At 48.6% G+C, this 14,151-nt stretch overlaps 1 protein-coding gene across 1 annotated transcript in view; it reads right to left on the reverse strand.

Moving 5' to 3' along the window:
• Positions 1-14,151, reverse strand: part of LOC139227066 (SH2B adapter protein 2) — a 123,953-nt gene that overhangs the window by 61,546 nt on the left and 48,256 nt on the right. The window contains exon 3 of the mRNA XM_070858140.1: positions 7,224-7,315. Within this exon, the coding sequence (XP_070714241.1) occupies positions 7,224-7,315 (92 nt within the window). The remainder of the gene's footprint in view (positions 1-7,223; positions 7,316-14,151) is intronic.

Below are 14,151 nucleotides of genomic sequence, written 5' to 3' on the forward strand. Positions count from 1 at the left end.
TTCTACCACCACTGCAGACCTGAGGGCCAGGATGTCACCAAATATGCTGCGGACATCAGGAGACTTGCGGTAGCCGTGCGATTTTGGCACACACCTTAACGAGGCGTTGCGAGACGGCTTTGTTATGGGGATTGGCCACGAGGGCCTCCTTCACAAGCTGCTATCTACTGAACCTACTCCTGCACCTAATTTCTATGTTTCCTCTTAAATGCATCAAAACTATTCTCCTCAACTACGCGATGTGGTAGCGAGTTCCACATTCTCCTGAATTCCCTCTTGCATTTATTACTATTTTATATTTATGGCCCCTAGTTTTAGTATACGCCACGAGTGGAAACATCGACCACTAAATTCGGCTCCGTAGCATCTGTTTTTTCGGCGCTACGGGTGCTGTTTTGGGTCTAAAATGGCGTCCACATGGCGCACGCACCCATCCTTCTGGTGCGGGCCATGCCGTCCGCCATTTTAGGTAGATGGTTAGCGCGCGAGGTGCGAGTGTGTGCTCAAAGTATGCAGGGTTCGCAGATCATGACGTCAATGAGCGAGTTATGCTGATTTGATGCTCCAGTACGAAGGACCCCCACCAGCAACATTTAAAGGGCCATAAAATGCTCTCCGGTTAGTAGCTGACTGATTTCTACGGCTCTTGGCGAGTCTGTAGAAGTGTTTGGTGGTTAGTTGCTGAGGTGTCCAGGGAGATGTGTGGCAGGTTTCTGCAAGGCTTCTGCTCAGACCAGTTTCTCCGAGACACAGGTGCAGTAGTTTGTATCGCCCTTGGCTTGCAGCATGACGGGGAGAGTGAGCACAGGTGACACAGAGCAGGACAAGCTGCTGGAAGAGGCAGGAGGAGGAGGGAGGATGGCCTCTTCGCAGGACGCCATATCCACTCAGGGTCTTCAGGGAAAAATTCTCCGACTTCAACCTCAGCGAGGAACGGTCTCGGCTTCATTAATAAGTTGCTCACTGAAAGCTGCCACACGCTGCAGGCAGCCCTGCAGCCTCAGTCCAGGGCAAGACGGCATGGCCAGTGGCTGTGAATCTTTATGCATCGGGCTCCTTCCAGGCTGGAGCAGGTGATATTTCCAACATCTCCCAGTGCAGCGTGCACTGCTGTATCAGAGAGATCCCGGAGGCTCTATATGCAGAGAGAAGTGCACGGAGTCAGCACGCAGCTTCGCCAGATCCCCCGGGATCCCCCAGCGTGCCATTGGCTGCACAGACATCATTTTGCAGACGCCGCACCTCAATTCGGAGATATAACCCAGCCAGAAAGGGTTCCACCCTCTCAATATCCAGCTGGTGTGTGACCACACGCAATGCATCATGCAGGGCAATGCCTGGTATCCTGGCAGCAGTCATGACGTCTTCGTTCTGCGGCAGTCCACTGTACCATCCGCATTTGAGCCACCACGGCAAACTAGAGGGTGGCTACTGGGCAACAAGGCTATCCACTGGCCAGTGCACGACCCAAGCACACATGGCCAGACTGCATATAACGAAAGCCATGCTGCCATACGGAATCTGATAGAGCAGAACATAGGCATCCTTAAACATCGCTTCCGCTGCCAGAGTGCGTGTCGAGATTAGTCATGCTCTGCTGCAAGCTCCACAGCCTCGCCATCATGAGGCCCTTACCACCACGTATACAGCAAAGAGTTGAAGAGCAAGAGGAGGAGGAATAGGAGCAGGAGGTGGATGAGGTTTAGGAGGGAGGGGAAGACGGGAGGTCAATCATCGCTGCAGGAGCTCCTCAGGGCAGTGTCCTAGGCCCAACCATCTTCAGCTGCTTCATCAATGACCTTCCCTCCATCATAAGGTAAGAAGTGGGGATGTTCGCTGATGATTGCACAGTGTTCAGTTCCATTCGCAACTCTTCAGATAATGGAGTAGTCCATGCCCGCATGCAGCAAGATCTGGACAACATTCAGGCTTGGGCTGATAAGTGGCAAGTAACATTCACACCACACAAGTGCCAGGCAATGACTATCTCCAACAAGCGAGAGTCTAACCACTACCCCTTGACAGTCAACGGGATTACCATCGCCGAATCCCCCACCATCAACATCCTGGGGGTCACCATTAACCAGAAACTTAACTGGACCAGCCACATGAACACTGTGGCAACAAGAACAGGTCAGAGGCTAGTATTCTACAGCAAGTGTCTCACCTCCTGACTCCCCAAAGCCTTTCCACCATCTACAAGGCACAAGTCAGGAGCGTGATGGAATACTCTCCACTTGCCTGGGTGAGTGCAGCTCCAACACTCAAGAAGCTCGACACCATCCAGGACAAAGCAGCCGCTTGATTGGCTCCCCATCCACAACCTTAAACATTCACTCCCTCCACCACCGGTGCACCGTGGCTGCAGTGTGTACCATCTACAAGATGCACTGCAGCAACTCACCAAGGCTTCTTCAGCAGCACCTCCAAAACCCACGACCTCCAACACTTAGAAGGACGAGGGCAGCAGGCGCATGGGAACACCACCTCCTCCACGTTCCCCTCCAAGTCACACACCACCCTGACTTGGAAATATATTGGCCGTTCCTTCATCATATCTGGGTCACAATCCTGGAACTCCCTCCCTAACAGCACTGTGGGAGCACCTTCACCAAACGGACTGCAGTGGTTCAAGAAGGCGGCTCACCACCATCTTCTCAAGGGCAATTAGGGATCGGCAATGAATGCCGGCCTTGCCAGCGACGCTCACATCCCGGAACAAATTTTTAAAAAGACTGCTTCCAGGTCAAGGTTGAGGTTGCAAAGAGCACCCCACTGCCTCATGGGCATTCATGGTAATGGTTGTAAGTGCATAAAGAATGTCTAACATACACTATATAATGTAAGATGGTGTTGGGTACGTGTATCTGATAAAGTCATTAACAGGCAGAATGGTAAAGGAGAGGGAGTAGCCCTGATAATAAAGGATGACATAAGGCCGGTAGACAGAAAGGATCTCGGCTCAGAGGATCAGGAAGTAGAATCAGAATGGGCAGATACGGAATAACAAGGGGCAAAACACACTGGTGGGAGCAGTATATAGGCCTAATAACAGTAGCTATACCATTGGACAGAATATTAAACTAGAAATAGTAGGGGCTTGTATCAAAGATAAGGAAATAATCCTGGGGGACTTTAATCTGCATATAGACTGGACAAATCAAATTGGCCAAAGGTAGTCTGGAGGACAAGTTCATGGAATGCATTCGGGGCAGTTTCCTGGAACAATACGTCATGGAACCAACCAGGGAGCAGGCTATTTTAGATCTTGTATTGTGTAATGAGATGGGGTTAATTATTAATCTCATAGTAAAGGATCCTCTGGGGCAGAGTGATCATAATATGATCGAATTTCACGTTAAGTTTGAAGGTGAATGGCCCAAGTTCAAAACTAGAGTCTTAAACTTAAATAAAGCCAATTACAAAGTGAGGCCTCACCTGGAATATTGTGTTCAGTTTTGGTCTCCTAATCTTGCTGTTGAGGGAGTGCAGCGAAGGTTCATCAAACTGATTCCAGGGATGGCTGGACTGTCATATCAGGAGAGACTGGATCAACTGGGCCTTTATTCACTGGAGTTTAGAAGGATGAGAGGGGATCTCATAGAAACATATAAGATTCTGACGGGACTGGGCAGGTTAGATGCGGGAAGAATGTTCCCAATGTTGGGGAAGTCCAAAACCAGGGGACATAGCCTTAGGATAAGGGGTAGGCCATTTAGGACTGAGATGAGGAGAAACTTCTTCACTCAGAGAGTTGTTAACCTGTGGAATTCCCTGCCGCAGAGAGTTGTTGATGCCAGTTCATTGGCTATATTCAAGAGGGAGTTAGATATGGCCCTTGCAGCTAAGGGGATCAAGGGGTATGGAGAAAAAGCAGGAAAGGGGTGCTGAGGGAATGATCAGCCATGATCATATTGAATGGTGGTGCAGGCTTGAAGGGCCGAATGGCCTACTCCTGCACCTATTTTCTATGTTTCTATGTTTCTATGAAGGCTGAGTTGGCTAAGGTGGATTGGAAAAATAGATGAAAAGGTACGGCAATAGATAAGAAGTGGCTAGCATTTAAAGAAATATTTCAAAATTCTCAACTAAAATACATTCCACTGAGAAACAAAAACTCCACGGGAAAAGTGAACTATCCGTGGCTAACTAAGGAAATTAAGGATAGCATAAGCAGAAGCTTATAATGTTGCAAAGAATACTAGTAAGCCTGAGGGTTGGGAGTTTCAGAAACCAGCAAAGGGTGACCAAAAAATTGATAAAAAGGGAAAAAATAAAATATGAGAGAAAACGAGCAAGAAATATAAGAACAGATTGTAGGAGCTGCTACACATATGTAAAAAGGAAGAGAGCAGCAAAAGTAAACTTTGGTCCCTTAGAGGCTGCGACAGGAGGAATTATTATGGGAATAAGGAAATGGCAGAAATGTTAAACAAATATTTAGTATCTGTCTTCACAGTTCAAGATGCAAAAAGCAAATCTAAAATGGTGGGGAACTTAAGGCTGAATTTTCAGTTCTGGTCATTTCTGGTTCAGGGCTGGAGCAGGAAACGGCACCGATACAGTCATCAATGTGCCGGAAAAAGAGGTGAGGGAGGGGACCCGAGTAGGACTGGAACAAAGAATGTTCCACATATCCCACGAAAGGGCAGGTATAGCTAGGACCCATGCAGGTTCCCATAGCAACACCTTTAATTTGGAGGAAGTGAGTAGAGTTAAAGGAGAAGTTGTTCAATGTGAGAACATGTTCAGCCGGGCGGAGGAGGGTGGTGGATGGGGACTGGTTGGGTTTCTGCTCGAGGAAGAATTGGAGCGTCCTCAGGCCATCCTGGGGAAGTGTAGAGAGATTGGATGTCCGTGGTGAAAAGGGGACGATGGGGGCCGGGAAACTGGAAACTGTTAAAGTGACGGAGGATGTCAGAAGAGTAGCGGATGTAGGTGAGAAGAGAGTGGACAAAGGGAGAAAAAATAAAGTCGCGATAGGAAGAAATCAGTTCTGTGGGGCAAGAACAGGCTGAAATGATGGATCTACCGGGGCAGTCCTGTTTGTGGATCTTGGGAAGGAGGTAGAAGCGGGCTGTGCGGGGTTGGGGAACTATGAGGTTTCAGAGCATCTAGCTTACCAGTTACCAAAGACTTGGAGCTTATAAGTCCTGAGTAAATTCAGGACTTTTTATCCAGACCTCAAATCCTTACCCAAATTATGGTACAGTCCTTCCAGGATTTCCCTCTTTCAAGTTAGGGCTTTTTCTGCTGATCTTGTTTTTATGGTCTCTCACAAATAAACGGCAATGCTAGAATGTAAGGTTTTAGCTGATGCAGAAGTACTGACTAATTCAGACCAAGCGTAGATTGGGTGACCTCTTTGTGGAACACCTCCGTTCAGTCCGTAAGCGTGACCCCGAGATTCCGGTCGCCTGTCACTTTAATTCCCCGCTCCACTCCCACTCTGACCTCTCCATCCTCGGCCTCCTACACTGTTCCAATGAAGCTCAACGCAAGCTCGAGGAACAGCACCTCATCTTTCGATTGGGCACTTTACAGCCTTCTGGACTCAACATCGAGTTTAACAATTTCAGACCATAACCTCTGCCCCTATTTTTTCAGACGCCACCTGTTGATGATTCTGCCATTCCCATTTGCAGCAGTCCTGCCTCCCGCCCTACCACAGACCTTCCCTTCGGTTCTCTACTCCCCTCCCCCCTTTCCCTGCCCCCGCACTTGCTTAAAAACCGGCTACATCTCCGACTTTCTCCAGCTCTGCGGAGGGTCATCGACCCGAAACGTTAACTCTCTTTCTCTTTCCACAGATGCTGCCTGACCCGCTGAGTGTTTCCAGCATTTTCTGTTTTGTTTCAGATTTGCACCATCTGCGGTACTTTGCAATTTTTATGTTTAGTTTAGTTTTAGTTTGGTGTGGTTCTTCAATTCAGTCAAAATACCAAAGCCAGACACACTCGAGATCATGTCCTCAGCCAAAGTAAGTACAGATGTTGTGAAGATTCGTTCAGCTGTCTCCATGGCTACATAAACCGTGCTGTGTGAGTGGCTGATTTGTGTGTCTGACTGGCTGACAATTAGTCAAGCCCTGAACGGGTGGCTGAGTATTTAAATGTGGAGACTGTTTAAATCATTGAGTTGGTTTGGAACATAGATCGGGCCATTAAAGTCAGAATAACTGCATATATTAAGGATAAATTATAGCACAGAGATTAGAAATATTCATTAATTTCCATTTCAGGAGATAGTATACTGACTCTGTGTGTCGTCTAACTTATTTATTCACTTGTTTGTTTATTGTTGAATCAATGTGATAGTTAAAGCTGCGATGTTCTGAGCACTGCAGCTTATCAGAGGCAGGTCAAAGACTGCACACAGCACAGGACAGTAATCACAACAAACATTGCACAAAGGTTTTCAGTCTTGGGCACAGAATCAAAAGTTACCTAGACATCAGGGCCACCGAATATAGTCCTGGGGCTGTGAGAATCGGAAAACCCATCCATGAGATTAGGCTGAAATACAGATGCTAAAGTATCTCGGACTGGAAGGGCAGAAAAGACACAGAAACATACAGGATCCTTACTACAACCTGCCTGGCTAGACACCAACTCAGAATAATATTCTCTTCGGACCCCAAGGAAAGCTTCATGGGTTGGTTGGAGAGTATTGGCCCCTTCAGTTATTGGCAGTAACCCAGGGGAACCTGCTGATCGTGACTGCTGGCAGACTTTCACCAGTGGGAAACTGATACAGGCTCACTCTTGTGCAACCCTTGCAGATAAATATAAGCCACTGAGCCCACTTCATCGACCCAATGGCCCTTATCGATCTTTGAAGAAGCCCTTGATTACTCTACAAGCCAAGTACCATGTTGAAAGCTCTGTTCTTTATCCCGATAGTTCCACTGCTTTTCTCAGTTAGCTCCCACGACCTTGCTTGGCAGGGGTATGGCTTGTAGGCTCTCGCATCACTTTGGCTGCACCTACGATAAAATCCTTCATGCTGTCTGCACAGGCAGCCCGGGCAGAGTGTAATACAAGTTTCTGTCTAAACCTATCTGTAGCACCTGTAATAACCAACAAATACTAGCGTCCACAATCCTTCCACCTCATGTCAGCTTTCATTCTATGTAAACTAGTCCCACCGAAGCCTGCTGTATGCACAAGTATCTAAGCAGACAAAGGCCTTAGTGCTGTAGCTGGCAGTGAAGTCTCTCTTACCCCGGATCCACGCAGTCCTGAATGTCAGCCACCCACGAGTGTTTCTGTAAGGAGTCGATCGTCTCCAGGATATACTCCGCACCATTCTCCACCTGTCATATAACACAGTGCAGAGTCTTTCCAGCAGTCTAGGATTTTACACCAACATAGAATCACACACTTATGGTTACAATATTTTCAGTACATTAGAGACTGTCTTGGAGGACAAGACAGTCTGTGGTTCGGCAACTCTTTCTTTCCACTCTGTGTTAATTAGTCAGCAGACCCGCAGAATATTTAATGGAGGTTCATATTCGACACAGGTCAAGGCTCAGGCAATACAAGACCTGTATCAGCTATCTATAGCATGGGACCAATCAATGCACGGAGCTACAGCTGGAAGCTGTCAGAGTGAGTGTAATGGTGAAAGGAATCATTGTCAAATGGTTGAACCTGAGTAAATTGCAGCAAAAATATCACTTGTTTTTTTATTGTGTAACTCGACAATATGATATTTCTTGGCCACTGAGACTACCCAGGTGGACTGCAATGGCCTTTATCAGTCTTGTACCTTCCAGCGTTATTGCAAAGCTCACACTGAGACTTTAAGGTACAATCTATTGTCTAGACTTTGCACTTGTACTTGCACAACTGGCCGCAAGGTCATAATTTCCAAATGGCACCATAGATGTTGATGGAAATGATGCTTCCAGAGGTAAGAACTTATATTTCCTTCCCCCTGTAAGAGGAGATTGCCTACTATTGGATCAATTGACCTCACCCATCCACTGTGGGATCAAATCCGAACAGTGGCAATGAGAAACATTTCTACAATCAAGTTGTTGTTAGTCAACCAATTCCCAGGGCTCACAGGAACAGGAGACCATTCAGCCTCTCAACCTGCTCCGCCATTCAATTAGATTATGGCTGATCTGTACCTCATTTATATAGCGCCTTTAATGTAGTAAAACGTCCCAAGGTACTTCACAGGAGCGTTATCAAACAGAATTTGACACCAAGACACATTAAGGAGAAATTAAGACAGTCGACCAAAAGCGTCTTCAAGAAGGAGAGAGAGGTAGTGAGGCGGAGAGGTTTACGGAGAGAATTCTCGGAGCTTGGGGCCCAAGTAGCTGAAAGCACGGCCACCAATGGTAGAGCAAAGAACACTGGGAATGTACAAGAGGCCAGAATTGGCGGAGCGCAGATCTCAGAAGGTTGTGAGACTGGAGGAGTTTTCAGAGATAGGGAGGGACGAGTCTATGGAGGTTACAGAGGTAGGGAGGGGCGATTCCATGGAGGTTACAGAGGTAGGGAGGGACGAGTCTATGGAGGTTACAGAGGTAGGGAGGGGCGATTCCATGGAGGTTACAGAGGCAGGGAGGGACGAGTCCATGGAGGTTACAGAGGTAGGGAGGGGCGAGGCCATGGAGGTTACAGAGGTAGGGAGGAACGAGTCTATGGAGGTTACAGAGGTAGGGGGGGGCGAGGCCATGGAGGTTACAGAGGTAGGGAGGAACGAGTCCATGGAGGTTACAGAGGTAGGGAGGGGCGAGTCCATGGAGGTTACAGAGGTAGGGAGGGGCGAGTCCATGGAGGTTACAGAGGTAGGGAGGGGCGAGTCCATGGAGGTTACAGAGGTAGGGAGGGGCGAGTCCATGGAGGTTACAGAGGTAGGGAGGGGCGAGGCCATGGAGGTTACAGAGGTAGGGAGGAACGAGTCTATGGAGGTTACAGAGGTAGGGAGGCACAAGTCCATGGAGATTACAGAGGTAGGGAGGGGCGAGGCCATGGAGGTTACAGAGGTAGGGAGGGGCGAGTCTATGGAGGTTACAGAGGTAGGGAGGGGCAAGTCCATGGAGGTTACAGAGGTATGGAGGAGCGAGGCCATGGAGGTTACAAAGGTAGGGGGGGGCGAGGCCATGGAGGTTACAGAGGTAGGGAGGGACAAGTCTATGGAGGTTACAGAGGTAGGGAGGGGCGAGGCCATGGAGGTTACAGAGGTAGGGAGGAACGAGTCTATGGAGGTTACAGAGGTAGGGAGGGGCGATTCCATGGAGGTTACAGAGGTAGGGAGGGGCGAGGCCATGGAGGTTACAGAGATAGGGAGGGACGAGTCTATGGAGGTTACAGAGGTAGGGAGGGGCGATTCCATGGAGGTTACAGAGGTAGGGAGGAACGAGTCCATGGAGATTACAGAGGTAGGGGGGGGGCGAGGCCATGGAGGTTACAGAGGTAGGGAGGGGCGAGTCCATGAAGATTACAGAGATAGGGAGGGACGAGTCCATGGAGGTTACAGAGGTAGGGAGGGGCGAGTCCATGGAGGTTACAGAGGTAGGGAGGGGCGAGTCCATGAAGATTACAGAGGTAGGGAGGGGCGAGTCCATGGAGGTTACAGAGGTAGGGAGGGGCGAGTCCATGAAGATTACAGAGATAGGGAGGAACGAGTCCATGGAGGTTACAGAGGTAGGGGGGGGGGCGAGGCCATGGAGGTTACAGAGGTAGGGAGGGACGAGTCCATGGAGGTTACAGAGGTAGGGAGGGACGAGTCCATGGAGGTTACAGAGGTAGGGAGGGGCGATTCCATGGAGGGATTTGAAAACAAGGATGAGAATTTTAAAATCAAGGCATTGCTGGATCGGGAGCCAATGTGGGTCAGTGAGCACAGGGGTTATAAGTGAACGGGAAGTGGTGTGAGTTAGGATGGGAGAAGCAGAGTTTTGGATGAGTTCATGTTTATCGAGGGTGGAAGGTGGGAAGCTGGACAGGACAGCATCGGAATCGTCAAATCTAAAGGTAACAAAGGCACGGGGGACGGTTTCAGCAGCAGATGAGCTGAGGCAGGGGCGGATTGGGACGATGTACGGGGGTGGAAATAGGCCGCCTCCAGGTCAAAGGTTATGAACAATGTGGGTCAGCCTCTGACAGTTGCTGGGGAGAGGGATGGAGTCAGTGGCTAGGGAACCCAGTTTGTGGCGGGGACCAAAGACAATGGCTTCGGTCTTCCCAATATTCAATTGGAGGAAATTTCTGTTCTTCCAGTACTGGATGTCGGACAAGTAGTCTGATAAATCAGAAACAGTGGAGGAGGCGAGATAGGTGGTGGTGAGGTAAAGTTGGGTGTCATCAGCGTACAAATGGAACCTGTTTTCAGATGGTGTTGCCAGGATGTAGATGAGAAATAGGAGGGGGCCAAGGAAAGGTTCAGGACTAGGGCAAGGGGGTCCTCAGGGGAAGTTTGGCCCAGTGGACTAGGGGAAGGGAGGGAAGTGGCAGAGGCAGCTGAACGGATGGTCTCCTCGCATTTGTTGGAGGTGAGGGTGGCGGGAGCAAGGGAGAGAATTACTTGACCTCAAGCTCGAGGGGCTGAATGGTCTAACTGTTTTCATTGGGAGACTCCTAAGGTAACAGTGCAGGAGTGGGAAAGATAGGACCAGGTGAATGCAGTCCCATCCAGCTGGACAGCGGAGGAGCGAGTGGTCAACCGTGTCAAAGGCTGCAGACAGGTCGAGAAGGACGAGGAGTTTGCCTTTGTCATAGTCATAAAGGATGTGATCTGTGACTTTGATAGCACGGATTTGGGAGGCAACAATAAGGATTTTGAAGAGGAAAGGGAGGTTGGAGATGGGGTTATAGTTTGCAAAGACAGAGGGATCAAGGGTTTTTTTTATGAGGAGAAGGTGAAGGCAGCAGATTTGAAGGAGAGGGGACAGTTAATTATATCAGCTAACATGTGGGCCAGGAAGGGAAGTTGGGTGGTCAGCAGTTTGGTGGAAATAGGGTCGAGGGAGAACGAGTTGGATTTCATGGACAGGATGAGCTCAGAGAGGGCATGAGGGGAGATAGGAAAGAAACTGGAGAAAGATGCGAGTTCAGGGCTACTGCAGGGGGGAGCCTAAGGGGAAGTTTGGCCCGATGGGCTAGGGGGAGGGAGGGAAATGGCAGAGGTAGCTGAACAGATGGTCTCAATCTTAGTGACAAATAACTGCATGAACTCCTCGCATGTTGTTGGAGGTAGAGGTGGAGTTGGCAGGATTTTATGGGCAAAATCCTATGGGCTGGATTTTGCCAACCTCGGTTGGTCCGTGGCAAGCAATTTTGTTGGCGGATCTCGCTGTGTAATGATTTTCTCTGTTAAGCCCTGCCCCACGTTTGCCGGTCAAATGAAGGAAGCGGGTCTGATGACGTCATTTGATGATGCGTCATCAGCCAGTTTCCTTAAAGGGACCACACACAAATTTAGTTTGACAGTTGTGCTGTCAGTGTTCTAAAGCATTGAGCTGCTGCAAACACTGACAACTCTTTTAGTTGTGAAACAAAATTAACAGTTAAATCAAGTGCCCCCTGATCTGGGGGACACTCCAAACATTTTTCAAGGCCCTTTTTTTTGTGGGTTTTTTTGTGTTTTTTTAATGTTTTTTTGGGGGCACTAAAACACAAATATATACAACTGCCCCCTATAAAAGGGGAGGGGGACACTAAAACCTGGCAATAAAACAAATTAAACTTTAAAACATATAAAATCAAATTAAAATTTGGTTGCCGGATTGATGATGCACTCCAGTCTCTCCGGCGCTGCAAACACTGACAGCACAGGGGGGCACAGCTGTACCCAGGCTGTCCCATCACTCCCTCCAGATACCTATGGAGGGAGTCGCAGCATGCAGGGAGGTTCTCTTCCCTTCCAATGGGTGGAGAGACCTCCCCAGGAGACCAACACAGTCTGGTTGCACGTTGCACATGAGAGTACATGCAGGGATGTGGTCAGGAGGACCAGGCTGCAGTGGCGCAAACCTTTCAATGATCTCAGTAAAGCCACACTCAACCTCATCCTGCTGTGCCATTCATCACATCCTCATCACTCTGCCTTCCCTACCCTACCCCTGCACATCCTTACTCACACCAACTTACCTTGCACCTCCACCCATCCCTCTCTATCTAGTGAGTTGCAGTGAATGGTGACACATAACAGTATCCCCCCGCACCCCCCACCCCGCAATGGTGAGTGTGAAAGGAATGGCTTGGGCATTGTAAGGATGTTTATGGTGTTGGTGTGGGGTGATGCCAACCTGGTGCATCATGTGGCAACCAGGGTGTACAGCATCAAGTGATGTAAATCTGGCCATGGTGAGGCCTTCCCTGGCGACCCAAGTGGTAATGTGGTCGGCTGCTGATGCCCTATGTCCTGTGCAGCGCCAGGTGATTGCGGAGAAGGTTGGTGTTGTCGTTGGTGCTGCTGGTGTGTCTGGTGCTGCTGGTGTTGGGACTGATCATGGTAGGATTCTGAGGATCAAGGTGAGATAGTTTCAAGGGCACCAATGCTGATGTAATAGATGGCAGGTGAAGCTGAGATGACAGAAGCAATCTGTCAGTGGTGAGAGAGGTTGTTCCAATGAAGTGACACTGGAGAGAGAGTTTTCTCCAAACACTTGCAACTTGCATAAAGCTCAATCTGTCTCCAAATGCAGTAAGCAACAGCTTCTGAGCCTGGAAAGTGAACAGCTGAGAAATGGGAGCTTTTGTAGCACATTTCCAGCTGTCAAGTAATGAGAAGATTCCATGGCCATTCTACTCCTGCCCTGCTTACCTGATATGACCCCTGAGCAGCGTGAACCCTGTGGGCGACCTGGTAAACTCTGAAGGCGAGCTGAATGGCCTCCCCCACTGCTGTGTGTCACGTCAGTTCAGCACAGACAGACTTGGCATTTGGGAAAGGCACTGCCAAAAGGACACTTATCCACCTGACCCACCACCGATCACTCCCACTGACCCCTGGAAAATTACCCCCATTATTAATATGACACCTGATCTCTGTAGGTGTAAAAGGAATATGTTAGATACCCCCAGGGTGGGGCTAGATACATTCGGAGTTGGTTTTGAAATTGAAAGTCAGCTTTCAGCTTCATGGATACTTAAAAGTATAGATTCCCAAAAGCTATAATCCCACTAGTACAATGTGCCCCACTGTGTGAGTGGATCCAGTATAATGTGCCCCACTGTGTGAGGATCCAGTGTAATGTGCCCCACTGTGTGAGGATCCAGTATAATGTGCCCCACTGTGTGAGGATCCAGTATAATGTGCCCCACTGTGTGAGGATCCAGTGTAATGTGCCCCACTGTGAGAGGATCCACTATAATGTGCCCCACTGTGAGAGGATCCAGTATAATGTGCCCCACTGTGTGAGGATCCAGTGTAATGTGCCCCACTGTGTGAGGATCCAGTGTAATGTGCCCCACTGTGTGAGGATCCAGTATAATGTGCCCCACTATGAGAGGATTCTACCAATTCTACACACCTAAAATTTTCACTGAACATTTCAAGTAAATATTCCCATTATATGTTAAACCCATGACAGAAAAATGGAAGAAATAAATAATGTGGATGGCCTGAAAGTTGCATAAATTGGAGTGTAAAAAAGTAGCTGGATGCATGTTGCAAAAGTGTTCGCCCCGGGTACTCGGTTCAAGGTCTGTTGTGCTTTTTGAAATCATTTCAATGGCTTCTTTCAACTGATTGTGGGTAAAAGGTTGAGGTTGCAAAAACAAATTCTTTACATCAGGGACCACTAAATACACCATTAATTGATGCTTCCCAGGAAATCTAGTAGACCCTTAATTATAAAACACCCAAAGTCAATAAATCCTTGCCTGAAGCTAACTGTGGTGCTCCTGGTGGGTCAGTGCTGACTGTACACACACACACAAGCAACACTTTAACAGAAGGCACCACTGGTTACGCTGATGGTTCAGACAGTGAGTAGCTGAATCATGTAGTCTGAAACAATCTCAGATTTAATCCCTGGAGTTAGCTGATCTCTGGCAGAGGATTGTAGTTGGCCTCAGTACCCCGGGTTAGGAATCGGCCAGTACCCCCTGGAATCGGATCATCGCGAGGGAACATCAGCAAAAACAAAGGGGCTTAAAAACTTGAAGCAGCAATGTGATTCGC

Source organism: Pristiophorus japonicus, chromosome 16, assembly GCF_044704955.1.
Source record: "Pristiophorus japonicus isolate sPriJap1 chromosome 16, sPriJap1.hap1, whole genome shotgun sequence".
NCBI classification, from domain to species: domain Eukaryota; kingdom Metazoa; phylum Chordata; class Chondrichthyes; family Pristiophoridae; genus Pristiophorus; species Pristiophorus japonicus.